General features: G+C 46.4%; 1 protein-coding gene across 1 annotated transcript in view; it reads right to left on the bottom strand.

Moving 5' to 3' along the window:
• Nucleotides 1–19969, bottom strand: part of Npc1 (NPC intracellular cholesterol transporter 1) — a 46515-nt gene that overhangs the window by 9761 nt on the left and 16785 nt on the right. Inside the window, exons 4-16 of the mRNA XM_075969279.1 lie at nt 19405–19580; nt 17707–17874; nt 16866–17115; nt 14572–14645; nt 13916–14286; nt 12703–12929; nt 9381–9481; nt 6455–6557; nt 3058–3247; nt 2673–2855; nt 1945–2059; nt 450–577; nt 231–371 (exon numbers count right to left, since the gene is read on the bottom strand). Of these exons, the coding sequence (XP_075825394.1) occupies nt 231–371; nt 450–577; nt 1945–2059; nt 2673–2855; nt 3058–3247; nt 6455–6557; nt 9381–9481; nt 12703–12929; nt 13916–14286; nt 14572–14645; nt 16866–17115; nt 17707–17874; nt 19405–19580 (2227 nt within the window). The remainder of the gene's footprint in view (nt 1–230; nt 372–449; nt 578–1944; nt 2060–2672; nt 2856–3057; nt 3248–6454; nt 6558–9380; nt 9482–12702; nt 12930–13915; nt 14287–14571; nt 14646–16865; nt 17116–17706; nt 17875–19404; nt 19581–19969) is intronic.

Genomic DNA, 19969 nt, shown 5'->3' with positions numbered 1-19969 from the left:
CCAGGTCTACGGAGTGAGTTCCAGGATGGCTAGGGCAGTTATACAGAGAAACCCTGTCTCGAAAAACCAAAAGAACCAAAAAGCCCTAGAAAGGGCCCGCTGCTGTACTTTTTGGCTTTGTGTTTTGCAGTGGATTAACAGTGGGTGGGGCTGCCCTCCCAAGCCTCTCAGAAGGCATGTGACACACCTGTGTAGGGAGAAGACAGACAGAAACCACAAAAAGTCCATACCACAACTGGTCGCAGCCAGTCCTTCAGCAGAAGTGGGGCAAAGGAGTTTTTGAAGAAGCGAAACAAGAAGCTTTCAGAGGCCTGGGCGCCTCGGCCATCGCCAGCACCTCGGACACAGCACAGGATGTCCAGCCGATTGTTCTAGGGTACAGAGGGACGAGGCCATGCGGAGACTGACTTCACTTAAGACCCTAGAGTCCCACATATCCTGGATCTTACCTCTTGCCTCTTAATATCTAACCCCAGGAGGCTCACAAAGCAGGTAATCTGAAGGAGGAAGTCAATGAAGACCGCCAAGCCCGCAAACAGAGAGAAGGTGTGGACAGCCGGCACGGAGGACAGCGCCCCTGCAGAGAAAGGAAAGCGCTGTGACACCACGTAAAGGCCTGAGGGTCCCAGGCTATGCCGCCCTGCACAGACGCCATTTCCTCCTGAGGGTCCCAGGCTATGCCGCCCTGCACAGACGCCATTTCCTCCTGAGGGTCCCAGGCTATGCCGCCCTGCACAGACGCCATTTCCTCCTGAGGGTCCCAGGCTATGCCGCCCTGCACAGACACCATTTCCTCCTGAGGGTCCCAGGCTATGCCGCCCTGCACAGACGCCATTTCCTCCTGAGGGTCCCAGGCTATGCCGCCCTGCACAGACGCCATTTCCTCCTGACCCACTCTATCCTGATCATTTTAGGATCAAAACTATTTTTTAATAGGTTGTTTAATAGGTTGTCACCGTTTAGTGGAATTAAGTTTAAACAAAAATCTAGATTTACCGTATTATTTTGGGGCTAAAAAAAAATATCAAACATTATGATGCTGGGCTGGCCACATGATCGTAGAAACAGACATTGGCCTCTTTAGCCAGGATAAATGCAGTCCTGGGGATGCACAGCCAGTGGTGGCGTTTGCTAAAGTCACACTGGCGCCGAGGCACCATCTCAGCTGTTGTCACGGACACATGCACTGGTTTTCTAAGGAAAGAATGCTGTGTCCCCATGCACCTCTTCCTGTCAAAGGCACAGTAAAGACCACAGGTTTCAAAAGCATTTGCTCTGTAGAAACGAAAGGCGACAAGGTGGCAGCCTCCACTGAAAGCTTGCCACCTAAACCCAGCCGACAATGGCGTGTGGAAGAGCGGGCGGTCATGTGGGCACTGTGCTGGTGACCTCAGACAGTGTCAAGACTGCTTCTTGGCACAGACGTCCAGCCTCGTTCAGCCTCTGTAAGGACCCAGTCACTTTCTGTTTCCCACTCTGGGCGTGCAGGGCAGGCAGCAGCTGCTCAGTGCTGCTCTGCACCAAACAAGGCTTGAGGATTTTACTCTAGCTCATTCTGGTTCCTCGGACAAGAAGCTCTGCTCATTAACAAGCCTGTTGCCCAGGGAGTTTGTGTTCAGTGAGGAGCCGGTCTTAAGATCTCCTGCTGCCAATGTACATGGCACTGCCGAGGACAGTGGCCATGTAGGGGTGTCATTTCAAATACTAGCACTTGCTACAGCACAAGAGCGCGAGGTGGCAGGAGAGCTCAAGTCTCTGTCACCTTGGATCCCAGCATTGATAATGTTCTGGGATGCACAGGACAGAGGACACCGCCAATAGCCAGGACATTGTGGTCCAGCAAGCGATACTTGACTATGAAACAGCTCACAGAAGGGAGCAACAAAGGGGGCATCATCAGATACCCACAAGCCACAGGCCCGGGGCAATCTGCAGTGAAATTACCAAAGAAAAATGCTGAGGTCTCAGAAAAGGATGAAAGGAACATAGTAGGGGCCACTTCCCCGAGGATTCTGCCCAGTTGCTGATCCAGTGTCTCTTCCTGAAGACGTTCATCTCTCTTAAAGGAAGAAAAATTCACTATTAAAATTTTTCTATAACAGGAATGCCAGCTCATTCCTGTCTTGCATTAACTCGAGGGTAAAGGAAGCGATGGTTGGATTAGGAGCTGCAGCAATGGTGAGCCACTCAATTATCCGGCTAACTGAGCTAAATGAGCACAGGGAGGCTCACGGCTGCAGGAGGGTAGATCACTAAATGACACTTGTATGTCACTGAGTCTCCACTCGGACAAGCAAGGGCCCCAGGCAACTGAGACCACAGTCTACAACGGCTGACTGTGTGGACACATCTGTCATGGGTCTACAGCATGCTGGAACCAATTTAATAAAATTTATACTTGAAATGATTTCCTTATTGTGTTGGTTCTTATTGCACACATATGAAAATGGTGTTTAATACCAAATTCTTATTTTGTATCTATTCCACACAATAAAGTAAGGGCTGAACTTCTTGGTCCCACAATGTGTAGAACAAATCAGAGGCACCAGGAGCTGCTGAGGAAAAGGACATGAAGCTGTCTGCATTCTCAAAGGCAGTGTAGTAACTGCTGGGCAGGCGTTCACAAGCCCGAGGGCTGGAAGTCTGAGCTCCCTGAGGGGATGAAGATTTACCTGGTAGGTCTGCACGAGAATGAAGATGTTGTCCACCCCGACAGCCAGCACCAAGAATGGGATGACTTCGATGACAATGAGGGTCAGTGGCATCCCCATGTAACTGAAGATGCCCAGGGAACAGGCCACTGAGCTCAGGACGATCAGGATCCCCGCGACACCCAATGAGATCTTAGAATCCACCTGATATCAGGCAAAGGCACAGATCATGAGAGCTTTGTCCTGCCTGTTATAGGTCTATTCAAGATAAGTTAAATGTACAGTCCACAGGGTGAGGATACAGAAAAACCTCTAGGTTTCTCCCTAGCAACAAAGTTCATACACTCACAGGTGATAGCATGGACAAGATCGTCCTCCAGCACCCTCCCTGTGTCCCCGCACTCACCAGAAGTCGGCTACAGCTCTGGATGTGTCCCAAGGCAAGCGAAATGTACAGAAACATGATGGCGTAGCTGATGGCAATAGTGAACACATCACTCTTACTTTCCCGATTGAGTTCATCTTCAATGCTTCGCTCGGCAATGAAAGAAATGGTCAGATTGGGATTCTTGTAGTTTTTCACAAAGTTAATAAACCTAAGGAGTAGACAAGGTTTTATATTTTTAATCCAAAGTTATGTGATAGTTGAGTAAGAGCAGTCTTAACACAAATGCCATCCCGCTTCACCTCTGCCCGGGAGCCTGGCGAGATGCCCTCAGACCACAGGCAAATTCCAGCTGCTGACCGTTCTGCCTTTTGTGGTGGTGCAGGGTGCCAGACACAGGATCCTGGCACTCTCGGGTCATGGTTCTACCTTTAAGCGTAACCCCAGTCCTGAAATGACCTGTTTAGAACATGTTTTAAATTGGCTTTTTCCCCCTTCTTCCTCAGAGATACGTCTCACTATGTGTCCAAGCTGGTCTAGTATTTCTGAGTTAAGTGATCCCTCTACCTTAGCCAGAGCACCGGGATCACTGGCACAAACCACCATGGGAGGCTTAAATGGAGTGTGTGTTAGTTGATATATGTATTCATAGGACAAAGTTGTTTTTTTTTTGAGACAAGGTTTCTCTGTGGCTTTGGAGCCTGTCCTGGAACTAGCTCTTGTAGCTGAGGTTGGCCTCCAACTCACAGAGATCTGCCTGTCTCTGCCTCCCAAGTGCTGGGATTAAAGGTGTGCACCACCACTTATTTGCTTATAAATGCTGCTGAACTAATCCAACATAGATATTTTGAAAATACCTTGACTTCAGAATTTGGATCTAAGGATATGATACTTTGGAAAAGAGATTCTTCTTTTGTTTTCACAGAGGATGAAACCCTGTGGATTGCTTCTATCCCAATATGATATGATGGATCACGCCCTCCTGAAAGGTTGCTGTGAACATCCTCAAAAAATTACTTCACTCAATTGACGACTGAGATGAACCTAGCACACAGGTTAAACCCTGAAATATCTGATTAACAGCGCCCCCATACAGTAGGTAGCAGTTTGGAGAGAAATAACTGTGCCCATATTCCCAAATATTGTTTATAAATGTTCTTTTACATCTAAACGGGGATATGATATAGATGTGAATAATTTGCATTGATATGAATCTTGGTTTACTGATATTAATTTAAGGTCAATTTTATTATATGTATATGTATTTCTGATATTGATTAAGGTATTGTGATTGTGTAGTACATTTAAAAATGTAATGTATATAGGTTGTTAATAGATAATCATAATAGTCAAGTTTGTAGTCATGTTAGTTAAGATTTTCTAGATGTACATAGATATATTTTAGATAGGCATTTTTCATATCTTTCAAAGATTATAGAATATGGCATTTTAAATGATTTAATAACTTAGGACTTTTCATGACAATGAGACACGTCTGCTCCTGGCAGCACCAATCTACTTCAAGAAGAAAATGGTCATCAAAGAGGCACCTTATGGAGTTTGATAGCTATTTGGGCAAGAAACTGCTCTTGCCTGGACTGATGCATGAACTGGACACAAAGAACCCGCAGAAAGAGGACTGCTGAACTTGCCTAAAGGTGAGATAATCTTTCGGGGTTCCTGATTCCATCTATTTCTCTATAGGAAGTCAAAAGCTTCCTGTAAAATTCACCTGCGACTGTAAGGCCCGAGTAGCTATAACAGACTGAGAGGAACAAAGCAGGACTCGTATTTTCTAATTCCAAACTTGCCACAGCGATCAAGAAAGTGTGGCACTGGCACAAGAACAGACACACAGACAAACGCATACACGCAAGGGGCTGCACTGTGCCTGAGAAGGATGCTATGGCCACTCGACAGTGGAGAGAATGAAGCTGGACCCCGACCTTGCACCATACACAACACTGACAGGCTGTGAGTGGGAGACCTGGTCTCAGAACCAAGGGCTGGTTATGTAGCTCCATGGCATAGGGGCCTGGGTCTGAAAGATTTAAACGGATCAAGCAGAGGAAAGGCTCAGAAGAAACACAGGACTAAATCTGTCATGGCGTCAGGTCATGGCTGCGGGGACACCAAAAGCAAGTCGATGAAAGGAACGGTCTGAACTCCACAGTGAAGGACGTTTGTGCTTCAAAAGTTCCAAGGGGCAGAACCACAAAAATGGAGAAAATATCTTGAAATCACATGTCTGATAAGGGACTGACTTCTACCTAGAATACATAACAGGTTTTATAACTCTAAATAATAGAAGCATAGAAAATTCAACTAAAATGGGCAAAGGGTATGGAAAATAACTTCATGAAAAAAATGCTTGAGACTTTTAATCAAGAAAATGCAAACCAGAGGGCTGGCTCCAATGGTGGGACACCCAGTGAGCATGCACAAAACCCTAGGTTCTGCCCCTGGAACTACACAAAACAGGGCACGGTGGTGCAAGCCTGTGATCCTAGCACTTGGGATGTGGAAGTAAGAGGATCAGAAGTTCAAGACCGTCCTCCAATACACAGAAGGTTCAAGGCCAGCCTCAGTCACACGGCACTGTCGAGAACACAATAAAGAAATCAGAAAATGTTACTCAGTACTACTCATCATAACAGCTGGCATGGAAAGGTCAGACAAAGCAGCAAGCACAGATGGCATCACACATAGGGGAAACTGCCAATCAGGTCTTCAAATAGTCAAAGCAGAGTTACTATAAGACCCAGTGATTCGATTCCTACAGATATATATTCAATTCCAAAGGAATTAGGCATGTCTGATCAAAGTGTGTATAAAAATATGCAGAGCCATTCTTTAGAATAGGCAAAAGACAGATGCAACCCAAATGCGTGTCAATGATAAATATATATAAATAAAATGTGGTATGGTTATACGGTGGAGTATTTGGTCAAAACGAGAAACAAAGCATTAATACATTTCACTATATAGACAACCTTGAACACATTATGGCAAGCGGAGGAAGTCAGACATGAAAGTCCACATATATAACCATAGTCATACAACATTCATAGCAGAAAAGTCTGTGAGGACAAAAGGCAGACTTGTGGTTGCCTAGTGCTATGGGCAAGAGGCTGAGAAGACGGGAGAGCAGGGCAGCTAAAGGGAACAGTGTTTATCCTAACAGAGCATCCTACTGGCTGAGGCCTAAGAGGAACAGATAAAAAGAGTGGATTGCACAAAGGTCTATGAATTTGTCTGTATTCTTGCATACAGAGAGCTGTTTAAATCATCTGATTCTAGGAAGATCTCTTCAAAGACTTCTTAGCATAGCTACTGCCAAGTGAAAACAGTCCCGTAACTCAGATCTGCTGCAGTTCAGAGAGGTCCAAGTGACTGCACAGCCCCAGGAATAACTCACTCTTTCTCCCAGGCCTGGGCCCTCTGGAGCTTCTCTGTGTCGTTATAGTAATTGTTGACAGGGAAGGTGATCACAAGTGCGGTGGCATTATTGTAGTTCTGATCTAGAAAGCAAAAATAGGACATAAAAGAGCTGAGTACTAACATGCAAAGTTGAGAAACACGAGTTGCCACGGTCCCCTGCTGATGCTGTCCCCACCAGCGCTCCCCTGAGCAGTGGACACAGAACGGGTCTATGTATGCAGTCAACAAATACAAAGCATTCTGACAGTTGTCATTTGAGGAGAATGACCTTTCATTAAAAAAATTAACCATCAATCCTTGTTTATTTTCCTCTTTTATAATTTTTTTAGTTTCTTAATTTATACATAATGAGCTTTACTTTGGTGTTTGCACACATGTATGTAATGAATTTTGAGCACGTCTGCCCAGTGGCCTCGTCTGCACTCCCCACTCCTGCTGACTCCATGCCCTGCTCTTCCAGTCCCTCTTGTATTTTCAGGCCCTCTTTGAGATGAGGTCTCCGTATGTAGCCCAGACTCACCTGGAACTCGCTCTGTAGACCAGGCTGGCCTTGAAGCCACAGAGATCCACTCACCTGCCTAAGCCTCCTGAGTGCTAGGGTCACAGCTGGCCAGTAAGAGCCATCACTGGTGTGCACTGTGAAATCGAGCTAAGCGGCAGGACTTTTCACTCTATTCCTCGTCCTCCCGGAGCCTGGGAGCGGCCAGCTGTGGCAGTTTCAGGGGCACACAAGCAAACACACGTGTGTATTCTCCCCTTCCTTCTTTGCTCTCCAGTAGTATAAAGCTGTGTGTCTTGGAACCCTCTGTGTCACACATCTCAGAACTTTGGAGGCTGAGGAAGGAAAGTCTGTGGCAGTCAGAGCCACCTGGCCAACTTCTAGGCCAGCCTGAGCCACACAGTAAGGTCCTGTCTCCAAACACAAAACAAAACTCGCAAAACAAAAAATGTGTCTTAAGATTTTGCTTCATTTCAGTATCTAAAGACACAAAGTGCTTCCTTATTTTCTGCAGTGTAACATATCCAGCACAGTCTAACCAGGTCCCCACTGATGGAGATCTTTGCAGTTTCTAAAATTCAAATAAAATGACTACAAAACTATCTACAAATATTTGAATACACAAAGTTCCTATTTGTACAACCAACCTTTCCTGTCATTTTGATAAGTTCTTTCAAACTTCCCTATAAAGTTTCGATAGTGTATCTAACAAAATACTGCGTCCTACCTATACATACACCAGGAACAAAGGACAGAAGAAGTTGTCCCTGCCTGGGGATACAGTTCTGTGGCTTTCGCCAGTTTGTTAGGTACAAAGACTGAAGTGATCTTACTTCACAAATAGAGGTGAACATGAGTATTTGCTCCACACAATTAAATTCATTTGAGGGGCTGCAGAGATGGCTTGGCCGCTGAGACCTGAGTTTGAGTCCTAACACTCCCGCTATCCCAGCATCGTGTGGGGCAGAGAAGGGAGGAGCTCTGGGGCTTGCTGGCCACCAGCCTACTTCCAGGTGCCTCTGTGCGCACAAGCACGTGCCCTGTCCCACCCACCCCTTCACGTGAACCGCACACATGTGCACAAGCACATGCCCTGTCCCACCCCTTCACGTGAACCGCACACATGTGCACAAGCACACGTATGGAACACCTATTCTGCTTCTCGTAACTTTCCACTACTTTAAACTCGACCCCGCCACCACATAGCTCTGTGATTAACAGCGGAATGTCACCTGCTATGAGTATAGTAGGTGTGTGTATGCAGTTTTCCGCATTTTACTCTTTAAAGGAAAGCAAACAAAAATTTATTAAGAAATAGCTCCCTGTAGCCAGGAAGGTGCTGAAAAATGAATTTTCCTCTTGTCTTAAAATAACAAATTGTATGCTCTCTTTCACACAGGACTTTAAAATCCCCCCCTCCCCCCGCCCACAGGGTTTCTACGTGAAACAGTCCTGCCTTCAAGGAACTCACTCTGTAGACCAGGCCGGCCTCTGCCTCCTGAGTGCTGGGTCAAAGGCATGTGCCATCCCAGGCTGACTTTAAAATTCTTACAGTCAAATTCAGTCTTTCCTTCTTAAGCTTTTTTTTTTAATCCCTCCTAGGTTTTCTTCCAGTTCTTTAACAGTTTCACTTTTCACACAGCCATCTTTAATCCCCTGGAGTTTATTCAGATGGAAGGAATAAGAAACCAGATCAGTTGTGTGATGATGGCGCACACCTTTAATCCCAGCACTTGGGAGGCAGAGGCAGGTGGATCTTTGGGAGTTCGAGACTAGCCTGGTCTACACAGTGAGTTCCAGGACAGTCAGGCTACAAAGAGAAACCCTGTCTCAAAAAAAGGGGGTGGGGGGAGAGAGAGGGAGGAAAAGAGAGAAGGGAAAAGAGAAAGAGAAGAAAGAGACCAGATCCACCCCCTCCTCCCAAGGCCCAGTTATGACACCATCCTTTTTTCCCACCATATAAGGGTTTTTTGTTTTTGTTTTTTGTTGTTTTTTTTTTTAATGGCATGAGGCAGAACGCATCTCAAATACAGATCACAACTTCTCTCTTCCCTTCCGAGGGGGCAGCAATCAGGTTGCAGATGTTGGAGGTGTCAGCTGTCCCAGAAGTGCCCTCAGAAACAGCTGTGGCAAACAACTGCTCCATCACTGTCCTGACTGGTTTAGAAAAACGATCCTCCCTTTTCGTTTTCTTGTTATGTTGAGACAAGATCTCACTATGCAGCCTAGGCTAGTCCCCGACTATGATCCCCCTGCTGCCACTTCCTGAATGCTGAGGTTTTTTAGGTGGGTGCCATCAAATCTGGCTTCAAACCCAAAGCTAAAGGAGATAGTTTTTGGATTCCAAGGATGAGAAATTAAGACTGCCGATTTCTGAACTGTAAATATTTCCGCAGCTTCTTACCATCATAGCCGCCCAGCACAAGCCAGGGGAAGACGGGTGTTCCAGACGTACTCAGGCAAGGATCATGGAGCATACTTGTGTCATTCAGAGAGGTGGGAGCCCTGCCAAAAGTTCAGAAAAGCTCACAATTAGAGCCCAGATACGTCAGCCTAAACACTCCCGTCGCAGCGCCTATGCTCCAGGAACTCGGGTCCTTAGCCGAGTGAGACACCTGGCACCAGCAGCTACAACCCCAGAGACACCAGTGACACATGGTGCTGTGTGGGACAGAGGGATAAAGAGTACAGGCAGCCCACGAGACTTAGCTCTCTGAACATGAAGTAGGTGAAAGAGATGGCTGTAAACAAAGCTTTCTTAAACTGTTCTTTGTGAGCCCATGTGGGGTCACACAAATAAATGTGGGGGTACAAAAGAGCCCAACTGTCAACAATGAAAGTTTCTGAATGTTCAACAATCGAGTTATTAAAAAACTTATTTAAAAAGTTATTAAAAGATCCAAGGTATTCTGGCAGTGTCCTCTCATGCTGCATTGTGTGGCTTCAATGCAGCCCTGGTTCTGAACCCGTGCAGTGTGTTACATGCATCACACCACATGCCAACAAATGCAGCCTGATTCAAGAGTGCTGTATGTCACAGACGGCAATGTGTTCCTACTGTGCACACAGTTTTCCGTTGTACTCTGGAAAACAAAGCCTTCCAATATTTCTCCCTGATCATTCCCTAGCATGTATCCAATTATAATAGTATATATTTCAAGTATATTTTGTTAGAGTGGTTTCATTTTCAAAACTAATGACTAAGTTTCGTAAAACTTGTTAAAAGACTTGTGGCTTGGGATTAAGTCAGTATTTCCAACAATTTCTAAAGCTGTCTAAACATACTCTGCCTTTCATACTATGTGTTTATGAGAGGAAATGCTCTAACATTGATCACTGTAAAATCAAAGTACTGATCAACTCTGAAAGGCTTGGAAGTTGGCCTAGCCAATGTCCACCCAAGATTGCATTCTTTATGTCCAAGTAAATAAGCACACCCACCTCATTAGTATGTAAATCTGCTTTCATCTTTAATGTAAATTTACCAAAGAAATGCTTCAAAACAAAACTCAAGGTTTATCACCAGTAAATGTTTGATCCGTACTCACTTAAGGAACACTATACCCAAGAATCCATAAAATTTCTCAGGTAAGAAGGGGTCATGAGTGGGATGAACTATGAATGGAGCAGACAGCAGGTGGCAGGGAGGTGGTGACTCAGCAGGGGAAGCCTTGCCTAAGAGCACAGGGCATGCAAAGCCCCAGGACTCCCAGGAGAGGAGTTAGGGCTGCAAAGAATCAGGCTGAGAGGCAAATGGCGCCTTGTTGAGTGGTTTAGATTCTCGTCCCAGAGCCTCCAGGGGTCAGAGTTCTAGGAGGCGCGCAGCACAAGCTAAGTACAAAGTGGAAGAGAGTGGACTCAGGAAGCAGGCCGGCCAATCAGGAGGCTGTGCACACCTCACGAGACAGTCAGCAGCCCAAACTCAGCTGGGCACTTGGGAGGTCCTCAAATAACACTGCCCTTCAGAGCTGCCAAGATGAGCCCTGGAGGCAGGTGACATTACAGGGAGCAGTCCTTTGCCAAGTCTGACCACAAAGGGAAAGAAGAGGCCATGCAGAGGTTAAAATGCACAACAGAACCATCACTTAAGGAAGGTGCAAGCTGGGGACAGGCCGGAGACCATAAAGTGACCTTAGACCATGCTGTATGCGGCTCACAGGAGCACCGTGACAGGCAGGCTCAGAGCCTAAGCCTCAGCTCTGAGGAGACCCTGTGCAACTCTTGCCCACACAGGAAAATAGTTTTTCCTCCAAACACAGAAATTACATAATATTGAATGCTTTTCAGCCCCCCACAGCTCCCTCCCACCATCCCAGTTTAGGGCTTATGAACACATGGGCATTCATGTCTTATGCAAACAACCTGGTTTTAGTGGCAGTATCACTGAAGAGCGAACACAGCCAGCAGCCAAACTGTCACATAACAGTCACTGACACAATTTCAGGGTACGAGAGTTTTCAGTCAGAGAGCTCTACTGTGGACAAAGTTGAGCAACATAGTCATCAGAGAGCAAGTCTTTTCTGTTGCCATGGTGAACAATAAGGCAGGTCAGGAACACTCAGGGATGGTAGGCCCACCAGGAGTCAGGCCACTCTTCCTGACAAGTCAGCTCCCTCACAGGTCACTCAAGCAGAATGACTAATCCCTGACTACTGCAGGACAATGCTCTTGTACTCTGTAAAGATTTGCCACTTGTATTGATTTAATAAAACACCGATTGGCCAGTAGCCAGGCAGGAAGTATGGGCAGGGTGGCCAGACTAAGAAAATTCTGGGAAGAGGAAAGGCTCAGTCTACAGTCACTACAGTTACAGGGGAAGCAAGATGAAAATGCTGCACTGACAAAAGGTATCAAGCCATGTGATGAATACAGATTATTATGGGTTAATTCAAGTTGTAAGAGCTAGTTAATAATAAGCCTGAGTTAAAAGGTCAACCAGTTCATAATTAATATAAGCCTCTGTGTTTTTTTGGGACTGAATGGCTGTGGGACCGGGCAGGACAGAAACCTCCATCTACACCTGACACACAGCCTCCAAAAGGAAACCTCCAATGGGAACTGCATGCCAATCCCCCTTCACTCTTTAAAGGAAGGCTTCATGCATTAAAACTAATTAAGTGCAATGACAGAAGGTTCTACCTGAAGAACAAGAAAAGCACAGCGGGCTCCTAACTCTCAGGGGGAAGGATGAACCTGTGCGCTGCTGTTGTGCCCAGTTAGGCTGAGAGGTACCTGCTCTTCCCAGGTACGCTGTCCACTTCAGGGCCTCCATGCTCGCTGCTCATATTTATCTGCAGGTCCCTTTTCTTCCCCTTTGTGCAGTTCTACATGCGAAAGCAGCACAGATTCCAACCCCTTCCTGCACAGCCTTAGTGCTCTCCTCAGGCCTCACCCCTACCCAACACGACACACACAGTCCCACACCAGACAGCTGCTTCTCTCAACGGCAGGCCTGACACACGACTGGATCCCCTCGGACAGTATTGCTCAGCGGCATCACAGTGGTCTCAGTCTGTGTAAGTATTAATGTCTGGACTAAATTAAGAGTGATGTTTTCACAATGTGCCCCCACTGTGAAGCAAAACACAACAAGTCTCCCTCCGTTAGAACGTGAGCTCCTCAAGGCACAGCTTGCTCTGTCCACTGGGTCTCGAGTCCTGTGAACGGAGTGAGTCACAGAAGCTCTCAAAGAGTGACAGGGTGCACGAACGGCCGCCACCACTCACCGTGTACAGTACAGGAAGTGTGTGTGGTAGTCGGCATAGACAAAGAAGTCATCGCCTACTTGGTGGTCCAGCATCGAATGGCTGTTCTGGAAGTAATTTAACACACTCATAATGGTGCAGTTCTTGTTGTATGGCGAGAGGGGGGCCACACAGATGTCTTGAAGTGTCACGGTCTTATTGTCGTAAGATGCAGTAATGCTCTCAATGGCAATCTGTAGGTCAAGCACCTGAAACCCAAACACGTCATGCTTCCTAAATCGTCATCATCACAAACCATACTGCCCTGAGAACCAGACGAGAAGGATGCTCTGAGCAAATCCTCCCAAGGATGGGGGAAGGTTGTATCACAGCAAGCGAGAGCCGATGGCTCCTCTAAACAGGAATTAGGATGGAGAGCGCCCGCTAGCCATGTCTGGGAAGAAGACATGACCATAGCAGATCCCAACACAGGACATGAAATCATCCTTCACTCTTCTTCCGGCATCCACCAAGGCACCAGTCCTGAAGCAAATTCTTGGTCTTCTGACATTTGTCCCTTGCCAAAATATACCACTTCCTGCCTTGTGGCCATTTATGTATACATGCACATTTTCTAATAGAAGATGTTATTCGAGAAGACAACTTCAATTAAGGAATTGCCTAGACCAGATTGGCCTATGGGCATATCAGCAGGAGACTGCCTTTAACTGTTAAGTGATGTAGGATGGCCTAGCCCACTATGGGCAGCGCCATTCCCCAGGCAGGTGTTCCTGACCTTTAACTGTTAAGTAATGTAGGATGGCCTAGCCCACTATGGGCAGCGCTATTCCCTAGGCAGGTGGTCCTGACCTTTAACTGTTAAGTAATGTAGGATGGCCTAGCCCACTATGGGCAGCGCCATTCCCCAGGCAGGTGGTCCTGACCTTTGTAAGAAATCTAGGCGAGCATGAGCCTGCCTGACAAACAGCAAGCAGCATCCTCCACGGTTCCCACGGCATTTCTTTGGCTGTGAAGTGAGTTCCCTGACTGGAACAGCTGTGTGGGACAGCAAGCAGGCTGCCTTCAAATTCCTGCCTTGCATTCCTGCTTGACCTCCTTTAGGGATGAACTGTGTGATCTGTAAGCCATGCAACCCCTTTCTTTCCTGTGCACCTTTGGCTCAGGGTATCAATCACAGCACAGGACAGGCACTGCAGCTTCCCTGCATCAACGGTGACCGCAAATGGCAGATTACCTGGTGCAGAATCTCTTTGTCCAACGGAGGCCCAAAGGGCACATCGGATCCTGAAGGGTACGGCTCATAGATATGGACACCGGTGTTGGGGGCCTGGATAATAAGCTGCTCCATGCGAAAGAAAGGCCCAAAGTGCTTATCAAAGTACTCCTTCTCCATGCGGGCCCGACTGTGAGGGGCCGACCAGAGCTCCACAGGATTGGTGGTGACCCGGACAAACACCAGCCCAGAAGAGCATGCAGCAATGAAGACCAATGAGAAGAAAATGACGCAGGTGGGATTTCGGACACAGAAAGCTCCCCACTTTGTGAACATGCGCCTCAGACAGCCATCGAATGCTGCGCCAAGTGGGTCACAGCATGAGGCCTCCCCTGGAAGAGCGAGAGGAAAGGAGGAAGGAGGTCACTAGTGAAGCTATCCCAAAGGGAAACGGTCCCACAGCTGCCCCGTGCTCAGTCCCCAGAGCCTCTGCCTGACGCTCTTCTTGGGTGCTCAGGACGGACCCTCCACTGACTTTGCTGCACTCAACTCTGCCCTCAGGGCTTCTGTGGCTCTTTCCTTAGTCCATAATTACATCATCGCTAGTCTTACCTGGTTCTGAGGAGCAAGGCTCTCGGGCCACTAGGATCCCATCCTTGACCTATACACAGACTTACCGGAGTCACTGGTGTTCACAGAGAAGGCTATATTGCTGTCGATGGGAGTGTACTCAGACACAAAATACCGCCTTCTGGAAGAGAAGCATGGAGGTGGTATTAGTATACTTGCTCTCAGGTCATTTGCTCCCTGTCAGCATTCTCAGTCTAGGCTTGATGTGGGAGGTCCTTCTGTCTGTGTTGCTTTTATTGGTTACTGAATAAAGAAGCTGCTTTCAGCCAATGGCTTAACAGAATACAGCCAGGTTGGAAGAGATATACAGAGAGAGAGAGAGAGAGAGAGAGTAGGCGGAGTCAGGGAGTCGCCAAGGAGCTGCCAGAGGAGAAAGACACAAGCTGTCAGTTGGAACCTTGCTGGTAGGCCACGAGCCTCATGGTAAAATATAATAGAAATGGGTGAATTTAAGAGATAAGAGTAAGCTAGAAATATGCATGAGCTAACAGGCCAAGCAGTGATTTAATTAACACAGGTGCTGTGTGGTTATTTTGAGTCTGGGCAGCAGGGAAAGAACAAGTGGGCTCCTACGGCACGGGCTCACCAGCCTCAGGTAAGACTGAGGAAGGAAATAAAGTGACAAAGGTACTTTCATACTGGAACCCACAGGTGTCGCTTTTAGGTCCTCTAGAACGTATTTCAAGGAGCAATAAGCACCCCTAGTGTCCAGACCACGGCTCCTCAACACCATTCCCTAACAAAAGGGACCAGAAACTCCTTGGTGAGGAGGATGATTTCAGCCCTAGGGCAGGGAAAGTATCCAGTGAGCCTAGGGGTGGAGCACGTCAAACAAACACAGGAGCTAACGGGAGGGAACTCCAATGCCTGGATATTAGATACAGTCTACAGAACGAATAAATCTAAAAGGTGCACTACTGAGTGAGTGAGCGAAGAAAGGGTTCGATTAGTAAATGACGAGGGAGAGAGAGTAACCTATAATCACCATGGGGCAACGCCATCGATTCAAAGGACCCACCAGTGGACTGCGAGGGCTGGTTAGAGGAGAAACAGTGTTAGCAATCTTTGAGTAGCTCCTCCTTCTAAGAAAGGCACAGTAGAAAGCAGTAACTACATAATCCAGGCAAACCTCCGTGGCAACAAAACCCACGAACACCAGACTCCCTGCCAAGGTGCACCCAGAAACACGACCACATCTGCAGTGCTCTTATCCACACACAACCGCATGCTGGCAACGGAAAGACAAGACCAATACCTATCAAGAGTGTCTTGGAATGGAGAAAAGTAATAAAACTAAAACATGAATGTACTGAGGGGCCCTTGAAGCAAACAGTGGGCATGACCTCAGCAACACTGGTGAAAAAGTCTGTGGTTTAGCTGAGAACATTATGATAATGCCAACTTTGGATTCTGAACATTGCCTATGAATCTGTAAGCTGTAATGTTACAGGAAGCTCAGAATACACACACACAAATTTTGCTACTATTTCAGCATTTAGATGAGTTTAAAATTATTTTATTTTACAATAAAACTAATAAAAAATGTATTGTCTTGAAGCTGGGCGGTGGTGGCGCACGCCTTTAATCCCAGGACTTGGGAGGCAGAGGCAGGCGGATCTCTGTGGGAGTTCGAGACCAGCCTGGTCTACAAGAGCTAGTTCCAGGACAGGCTCCAAAGCTACAGAGAAACCCTGTCTCAAAAAAAAAAAAAAACAAAAAACCCAAACCAAACCAAACCAAACAAAAAAAACCCAACCAACCAAACAAAAAAGTGTTGTCTCAGGTTAAGTGGATAGTTTAGTCTGCAAAGTGCCTGCTATGGCAGCACACGCTGGCAAACCCAGCACTAGGTGGCAGATACAGGTGGACCCCTGGGGCTTGCTGGCCAGCCATAACTGGTAAGCTCTAGACCATGACAGACCTTGAACCAAAAATCAAAGTAGAGGGCAACTAAGCAAAACTGACCCTAACACACACACGTGTGCACATGTGTGTGCACACATGACAACACACAAATATACCGCTGTAAAGCAAGATGCAAACATATGTAGTACTTCAAGTGACTATGTCCAGTCAGATGTGGCTCACACAGACTGCCTGTGGTACTGTGTCTTAAATCACACATCACTCTGAGTAAATCAGTAAAACTAACTTCAAGTGTTTAAATATCTAAACAAAACCAAACTATATACTAGCTTCAGAGAATACGCCAACCAGGGGATGGTATCCATATATGCATTTACTTCCTGCCTGGATTAATTAATGTCAACTGTAAACTAAGGTACCACGTGGGCAATTTTGATCTTCTTGTCTTGAAAAAAAAGCAAATCAACCAGCTTACCTGTGGCACCACACTGCCAAAAGTCCTCCAAAAAATACAAGCAGAAATGCCATGTAGGTGATCCACATGATGACATACATGGCATCCAAGCCCAAGATCTTCCAGGGGACGGCAGGCGGTGGAGGCTGCGGCTTGGGGCCGCAGACAGTGGCGCAGTCCTGGCAGCTACATGGCCCTGTGATCTCGTCTACAGACTCGTTGCAGCCTTTGGTGGCATTTCTCATGGGCTCCATCTTACGGATAGGAAGGTCTACAAGAAGAAATCATGCTGAATTAGGGTCTCCTGAGACTATGTTCTAAGTTTCGTGTTTGATTACATTAACCCAATGGGAAGCACACGGGAACACAGTGGGGCACAGCTGGGGACTAAGAATGGAAGAGCCACGCTGTTATCATTCGCTAGGCTTTGGGGGTGGGATGGGTGGGCACTGACGGGGTTCTTCTGCTGCCCTGGTTTTGTGCTGGAGCCTGAGGACTCCCAGGCAAGCGCTCTCAGCTAGGCTACGTCCCTTAGGATACACTGTGATGTTAACAACCCTGTGCACAGCATGTGCCCTGATCTCTCGTGGACCAGTCACGTAGGGCAGGTCCTCTGCGCAGCTGGGCAGCAAATACTTCTCGGCCTTTAGAAAACATGCACCATGCACACACATATACTGGTTCATTCTTTTAGTTACAGTATCAATCCCTAAAAGCAACTCCTTTTCTTACCCAGCCCTCCTAAGTTAACCAGACAGGACGAATGTCCTACTTGTATCTCTGAATTTATCTTTCTATAGCTGATTGACTCCTGGGTTTTACAAAACTGTAACTACAGCAAGCTTGAGAGCCGCCATCCTACCTGAGAAGATGGGGATGATGGTGAATGGCGCCTGCCCGTTGTCTTTATTGAACATGTACTCGATCCAGTTGGTGGCATTGCAGGCACTGGCATCCCTTCCACACAGGAGCCCTAAGGCCTTCTGGTTACTTGACGGGGCCTCCACATCACGGCAGGCATTGTACATTGCTAGAAGAATCCCAAAGGAAAAGATGGAGACATTATGTTTGCTCTGACTCTCCACGCAAGATCTAACTGAAGGCCTCTGGAACGAGATGCACTGTGACCACACAGCAGCCAGGAGGGAAGGAGACTGTCTCTAAACTGACCCATTAAACCCGGCAGTGTGGCAGGCCTGACTACAAGTGAACTGAAGAACCAGGAAAGGGAAACGGCATTCCAACTGCTCTCCCAGTAGCTTCGAGAAATCCCACCCCCATTATAGAGGGGCTCCCTAAGAGTTGGGGGACAAAGCCCCACTCCCGTTATAGAGAGGCTCCCTAAGAGTCAGGGGACAAAGTCCCACTTCCGTTATAGAGGGGCTCCCGAAGAGTCGGGGGACAAAGTCCCACTTCCGTTATAGAGGGGCTCCCGAAGAGTCGGGCTTTGGCATGCAGACTCTCTGAGGTAAAGGTGTGTTTATCTTCAGCTTCACTGGGTATTGTGAAATTGTTTTTCTAATGGTTTCAAGCATTTGCAGCAGCAGTGAGGGCCAGGCTATTGGTATCCCTCTTGCTTCATGTCCTCACAAAGAGCTGGAACTGACAAACTTGATTTGTGCCAATCTGATAAGGCATGAAGAATGACACTGTTTCCCTCTGGATTTCAGGGATGGCTCTGGGCACTACCCACTTGTGATTTTTGCATTTATTCCTTTGTCTAGAAATATTTTCTTAAAGTCATAAAAAAATCCTACGTTTATTTGTACAAGCTTTTAAGTACTTTTAATTTACACAACTTTTCATACATACTAAAATATAGATGAATGTCAGTTTTACTGCCCCATTTACCAACAACCCGTCTCTTCTCGTAATGATTTATAATGATACAGTTATTATGTACCAATTCTACACATACAGTTCGGTCTCTGGCCAGAATCCTCTCTAGCTGGGCTATTACTTCACATCTTTTGGAAGAGTTCATCCTACCGTTTTTGATACTTTTGTGAACGGGACCTTTTCCCTATTAAGCAATTTAAAAATTCTGTTTGTTTTTTGGTGTTTTGAGACTTAGTGTATGTAGTCCAGGTTGACCTCTGTTTCATGGTCCTGCCTCAGCCCTCTAGTGTTAAGAGTACAGGTGGTATGGCAAGACCACACCTGGATGGGTTGCTTTTTGAACTTGGCTGATCTTATTGGTCCTAGTATATTTAAACAATATTTATTAAATTCGGAAATAGAATTACGTATCATCATGACATTTTCAAACAAAGCCATCTGATATGGGTGCTGGGAACTGAACTACAGTCCTCTGAAAGAGCAGTATATGCTCTTACTGCTGAGTTATCCTCCTCCAACCCCCGAATTAGAGAATTTTAAAACAAATAATTTAAAGATATTGTTTTAATGGTTATAGCTCAAGTCTCAGCATATAGCAAAACAATGACCAATGTACTAAAAACTAACTTTCCACAGCTCCCTGGATGACAACAACAAGCACATAGCCCAGCCCGGCGCCTGACACCAGCGTTTGAAAAGGAATTTTAGTTACTTTACTTACCATTCGCAAAGCTCTGTCCAACATAGTACTCCAATTCCTTTACATTTGTTTTATTCTCCTGGGTCTTAGGATCGATGTAATCTTCAGTGGCTGTCACGTTCAGAAACTGGCTCTGGTGAGGGCTACACGTTAGCTCACAAAACAGGGTCATTAGGTTATAAAAACATGACGGACATCTAAAGAAAAAGCAGATTATGTTTTATGGCTTCAGATAGAATAGCAAAAATGGAAGGTAAAATATTTATAAAATATTTAAAATTTATTTTAAAGAGACAAATAAGTGTCATGAAAAAAAAATAGACACAGGAAAATGTTAACTCTCTTCCCAGACCACAAATTCTTTATATGTATTGGTGTTTTGTCTGCATGTCTGTCTGTGTGAAGATGTCAGAACCCCTGGAACTGGAGTCACAGACAGTTGTGAGCTGCTATATGGGTGATGGGAATTGAACCCGGGTCCTCTGGAAGAGCAGCCAGTGCTCTTAACCACCGAGCCATCTCTCCAATCCCTAAACTCACAAATGCTTGGAACCTTATAGTAACAAAGAAATGGCTTTTAAAATTG

This window comes from Microtus pennsylvanicus, chromosome 4, assembly GCF_037038515.1.
Source record: "Microtus pennsylvanicus isolate mMicPen1 chromosome 4, mMicPen1.hap1, whole genome shotgun sequence".
In the NCBI taxonomy this organism is placed as follows: Eukaryota; Metazoa; Chordata; class Mammalia; order Rodentia; family Cricetidae; genus Microtus; species Microtus pennsylvanicus.
Note: the sequence above shows the minus strand (reverse complement) of the source record. Positions and strands in the feature narration are given on the sequence as shown.